General features: G+C 40.9%; 1 protein-coding gene across 2 annotated transcripts in view; it reads right to left on the minus strand.

The window, feature by feature from the left end:
• The window catches only part of LOC129816344 (G protein-activated inward rectifier potassium channel 1-like), a 30661-nt gene extending 25455 nt beyond the window's left edge, over positions 1-5206 (minus strand). The window contains exon 1 of one of the 2 annotated variants that reach the window (XM_055870725.1): positions 5047-5206. In XM_055870725.1, the coding sequence (XP_055726700.1) occupies positions 5047-5073 (27 nt within the window). In that variant the 5' untranslated portion in view covers positions 5074-5206. Of the gene's footprint in view, positions 1-13; positions 1658-5046 lie in introns of those variants that run through there. The other variant, XM_055870724.1, reaches the window with a different exon arrangement.
• Positions 5207-6000: the final 794 nt, after the last annotated feature.

Consider the following 6000-nt stretch of genomic DNA (forward strand, 5'->3'; position numbering starts at 1 on the left):
CAGATCAGCTTACCATTTATTAATGCGTTTTAGAGCAGGCTACAGTGACATTGATTTTTTTTAACCAGTTCTGAATTTTCTTTAGTGGTACATTGATGGTGGGATAGACAATTATGTAAGGAATAATCAAGGAGGGGCTATGCGTCTATGAAAAATAATGAACGACGTGAAAGATGTGTTCCATGACGCACTTGCGGGGTGGTGGAACCCTCCACAAAGTTGCATTATTTTCCAGAGAACACATAGAGCCTCGAGATGATTATCCCTTTTATACAAGAGCTATGCATTTACAAATGTGTGCCTAGAAATGTTTTCAAATGTGTTCAAATCACTTTTGCTTTCATAAGCAATAGCCATTGAATTATATCATGCTGATATACCGTGCCTTATAGGGAAATAATGCACTCTAGAATCCCCTTCAAGCCAATCAGAAAAGAGTATTCAACAATGACATGTATAAGCACAGACAGAAGGGGTAACCCAGACATATCACAGGGGCTATAAAGCTGAAGCATCCATTTAAAACGTTTTCTCACCACCAAATATGGTAGTGAGAGGAAGTCCAGTAGTGGGAGAGGATGGAACTAGGTGAAACTGGGCCGATATTCTTCTATTTTTGTCATTGATGAAACATCTGATCTCAATTCATTTTTCTGTTCGAAAAACTAGAATCTGTTACGAACACAGTTCACCAAAGCAGGCAATTTATGCATTGACCGTGAGACACACGCATTTGACCCTCTTCTCTCATGGCAAACCTCCTATTTCTCACACATTGAAAAGTACTGTTTTTATTTTTCTAATTAGTCCATTATATAGTCAGCGCGTTAACTTTTCAACTGTGTTCAAAATCGTTTTGAAATCGGAGCATATGCGCCTGCAATTTAACATCACGAGCAGAACCTCTATCACTGTCCTGTCTTGCCACAGCGCTGAGAACCGCGACCAATGGAAGCATATGATTGGTCTAGATATGTAAGGGATCAAGAAGATTGGATGCATGTTTTAAAGAAACGCCCCTTAAGATTAGCTTTGCGTTGAATGGAGAGAGAACGTTCTCTGCTGAGTGTATACAACTGTACAAAGAGCAGCACGTTAGCGCTGTTTTATGTGCAATGTTGTCAACACAATTAGGTTGCTATTACTCTCATCCCTATTGTAGAATGTAGCCTATTGACTGCATGTACTAAAGTCGATTTAATGCACACTTGCATTAGTCCCCTCGTTTGGTGATTGGCATGTAGGCTGTGACAACGAAAAGGCAGCAGACAGACCTACGCTATGTTTCAGCAGGAGACGTTTGGTACAGTAGGGTGACCTGATTTCAAACTCTGAATTTTTTTTTTGTCAAACAGATTGTGAACCCGAAAGTGTAAGTTTGTTTCTAAAGGGGGGACAATTCATAGACAACGTATTTGGTTAGGGTTTGTATTGTAGGAGATTATATTGTAGGAGATTGTATTACCTATTTACTTTATTTAGTCTGATCTGGGGAACAATTCTCATTCTTAACAGTGGGCTAAAATATAGGGTAATTACCGTGCTTGTCAAGAAGAACACTACTGTTATTCCTCAAACTTATTTTATTATTCCACTTCTTCACAATTTTGCCAATGTAATCACATACAGTGCCTTCGGAAAGTATTCAGACCCCTTGACTTTTTCCAAATGTTGTTATGTTACAGCCTTATTCCAAAATGGATGCAATAAAAATGTTTACTTATCAATCCACACACAATACCCCGTAATGACAAAGCAAAAACACGTTTTTAGAAATCTTTGTTTCTGTAATGAACACTCAGGGAGAAAAATGTGTAGATTCACACGCGCAGTGCACAGCAGATGTTTAGTAAGCCTTCGCACAAGGCAGGAATCGTGGTCACAGGCAGGCAATGGTCAAACACAGGTAGGCAGTCAAAAACAAACAATACCTCACAACCATACAAACAGAAAGAAAGAACTGAACTAAATAGGGAGCTGATGAGACCAGGTGAGAAACCAACACAGGTGAAATCAATTAACAAAAATGAAAGACAGGGCTACGTTCCAGAACACAAAGAAAAAGAACACAAGGTTGACTAAGAAAAGAAAAGCAGAACCTTACAGTTTCATCAGACCAGAGAATCTTGTTTCTCATGGTCTGAGAGTCCTTTAGGTGCCTTTTGGCAAACTCAAAGCGGGCTGTCATGTGCCTTTTACTAAGGAGTGGCTTTCGTCTGCACACTCCACCATAAAGGCCTGATTGGTGGAGTGTTGCATAGATGGTTGTCCTTCTGGAAGGTTCTCCCATCGGCACAGAGGAACTCTGGAGCTCAGTCAGATTGAACATTGGGTTCTTGGTCACCTCCCTGACCAAGTCCCTTCTCCCCTGATTGCTCAGTTTGGCCGGGCTTCCCCAGATCTGTGCCTCGACACAATCCTGTCTCGGAGCTCTACGGACAATTCCTTCGACCTTGTGGCTTGGATTTTGCTCTGACATGCACTGTCAACTGTGGGACCTTATATAGACAGGTGTGTGCCTTTCCAAATCATCTTCAATCAATTGAATTTACCACAGGTGGACTCGAATCAAGTTGTAGAAACCTCTCAAGGATGATCAATGGAAACAGGATGCACTTGAGCTCAATTTAGAGTCTCATAGCAAAGGGTCTGAATACTTATGTAATTCAGGTATTTCTGGTTTTTATTTGTAATAAATTTGCTAAAATGTTAAATAAAAAAATAAAAACCTGTTTTCACTTTGTCACTATGGGGTATCATGTGTTAGGAGTGTGTATTGGAGGCAAAGTCAGGTGCAGGAGAGCAGAGTGTAGTGAACAGGCACACTTTTTATTCCGGTCCAAAATTACAGCACAAAGTAACATAAAATGTGGCCAAACACGTAACATAGACAAAAAGTAATGCGCGTAACAATATCCACAATATAAAAATACACGTAACACAAAACAATCCTACACAAAGACAGGATGGGGAACAGAGGAATAAATACATATGGATTGATTGGGGAATGAAAACCAGGTGTGAAGGGAACAAGACAAAACAAATGGATACATGAAAAATGGAGTGGTGATGGCTAGAAAGCCGGTGACGTCGACCGCCGAACGCCGCCCGAACAAGGAGAGGAGCCGACTTCGGCGGAAGTCGTGACATGTGTAGGTTGATGAGGGAAATGTTTTTATTTAACAATTTTAGAATAAGACTGTAACGTAACATAATGTGGAAAAGGGGAAGGGGTCTGAATACTTCCCGAATGCACTGTATTTGAAATCTGATACTTGTGCCTTTGAAAATGTATTAGATGACGCTATGTATTTGCAGCCATTCATGGACAGTTTTGTATAAGTCCTACAAATAGGCATTAAATATTAAATGCTCCAGGAATCAAATATATTTTTTCTGATAATTTAGGGGGACTCACAACGCATCATATTTTGTCTATGTAGAGTAAGATGATGACAAGGATCTTCAACTAGTAGGCATAAACCACCTGAATATTGATAATCATTATATTTTTGAGAAATTAATTGTTATAACAAGAACATTTTCAAACACTCAGCACTTGGGAAACATAGATTAGGGGTGGCCAACCCTCAAGGAGAACAAGCTGAATTTCTTCCATCCCTATTTTTAAAGACATAGTTCACCCAAATTACAAAATGTTTGTGATCTTACCTTGAAAGCAGTCAATGGACAAGGATATATAATTTGGTTACCAACTGCCATTAGCCATTACTATTAAAATGTCCTATGCAGAGCCTTGGTGTAGTTTTAATTTTAAAATGTTCCACCCTGGTCATGGGCCTAAGCCATGTCAACATACGTAGAATTGCAGGAAATGAGTTTTAAAAAAGTAAAATATGTGTCTAGGGGTAGTGCCAGGGGGCAATGAAATTCACATAGCAAATCTCACTCCAAGCTTTCTTCAAAAGTTGGCAGGCCTGGTGCACTAAGTTTATAGACTTGCCTTGTTCAAAAGGAGAGCAAGGTCGAATTGAGTTTGTGCATACTTGCACTTCACAGAGGATGTGTTCCCTAATGGGATATGCAAATACATGCTACAACGTGCCAATAGGATCTTACAAGCTCGTTCTTGGCCTTGCCCTTCTCCTTGCATGTTCTGTCCACTATGCTTCATTTGCTAACACTGTAAACGACACAGATGAACTATCTTGGGTTAGTTATGAAAATATTTTGCATAAGTAATGAATAATGAATGAGGGGCTATGCAAAATGTGTTCATTTGCCGGTAGAAATGTGTTCAACATCCACTGAAGTAGCTACCAAGTTTACAAGATAGTTACAGTAGTTGCTATGGTAACCAAACAAACATATTTGTCAGTTTAGCTAACCAAACCATCTGTCCTAGCTTGCTATTATGACAATCGAATTCAACAATGACAATAATGTTTTCAATTCGACTTTTGTTTTCAAAAGCAGCTCAAACATATAACATGTAAAAATTAACTGTAATGAAACAGGCAGGGAGCGGGTCTCGAACCCTCGACCTTCTAGCCAGAAGTCCGGCGCGCTATCAACTGTGCCGCAAAAGCATGCGCCAGCGGCAGAGTCGATTTCCGCGCTTATAAACCTAGGGTCGTTACACTACTCCCTCCTTTCAAAGAGCGCGTCCTCGCCACTTTACCTCTTACAGGAACGCGCTCACCGGCCAAGCACACGCACTGTCGTGGATGCGAGGTCCGATCACTTCCGACACCAGTATAATGAAACAGTGGGGAGCAGGTCTCGAACCCTCGAACTCCTAGCCCGAGGTCCGGCGCGCAAACGACTGCCGCTGGAGCATGCTATTGCGGCACAGTCGATACAGAACTATAGCCATTGAAATCTACCATGCGTTTTAAGGAAATAACGCATGCTCTAGAATTCCCTTCAAGCCGATCAGAAACAAGTATTCAACAACGCCATGGTATAAGTCACTACACATTAAGCTAAATGTATCACTGATGTTTTTTTTCTGATTTGACCACAAATCGTTTTTCATCTGCTACACGTTTTGTAATGACCGTGATAGATATTTACAAGCTATACCTCCACCATCAGTCTCATCCATTCCATTGTCTTACGTCAGATCACCTCACTCCCACGCAATGCTCATCCCTCAACAAAATATTATCCATTATATTTACTAGTGGCCGCTCTAACAATGAAAATAAACGTTTTCAAAAATGGAAGACAGTCGGGAGGAGGACCATTCTAGCCAATAAGAGGGCAAATACGCGTGTGAACAACAAGCCAACAACAGTCATAACGGTTTCCACTAGTTACCACAGCCACAAAGTCAAACAGTATATCATAAAAATTCATGAAAACTAAAATGTGCTTTTAAATCTTCGTTTAAGGTTAGGGTTAGACATAAGGTTAGCAGTGTGGAGACATTTTAACAGGAGTCTTGTAGAAATAGGCAGGGTTTATAACTTTGTGGCTGTGGTAACTAGTGACGACAACCCAGCTAGCACAGTGGATCTGGGCGGATTCAATCGGAGAGTCGGGGCACTCCGCTGAGACTCGGCGGACGACATGTGGCCCGAGTCTGGGTCGTGTTCGGCAGTATTACTTATGGCTAGGATGCGGGTATTGAGCTCAGGCCGATTCCGGTGTGAGTTATCTGGCCCAAGTGTATTACTTGGGGCTCGGACCGATTCTAGTGAGAGTTATCTGGCCCAAATGTATTACTTGGGGCTCGGACCGATTCTAGTGAGAGCTATCTGGCCCAAATGTATTACTTGGGGCTCGGGACGATTGGGGCTGCTTGATATAATTAACATTTCATTATTTATTTATTTTTCCATATTTTCTCATTGTGATCAAAAAATACAATTAACATTTACATTCAATTCTTTAAGATTCCTGTTTAAGTAGTATATTAGAATTTTGATACTTTGTGCAAGGCAATTGATAAGCATTAAAAACTTTGTGGTTGGAGCCTCCCAAGTGGTGCAATGGTCTAAGACCCTGCATCGCAGTGCAAGCTGTCCAACCTGG

Source organism: Salvelinus fontinalis, chromosome 19, assembly GCF_029448725.1.
Source record: "Salvelinus fontinalis isolate EN_2023a chromosome 19, ASM2944872v1, whole genome shotgun sequence".
Classification (NCBI taxonomy): domain Eukaryota; kingdom Metazoa; phylum Chordata; class Actinopteri; order Salmoniformes; family Salmonidae; genus Salvelinus; species Salvelinus fontinalis.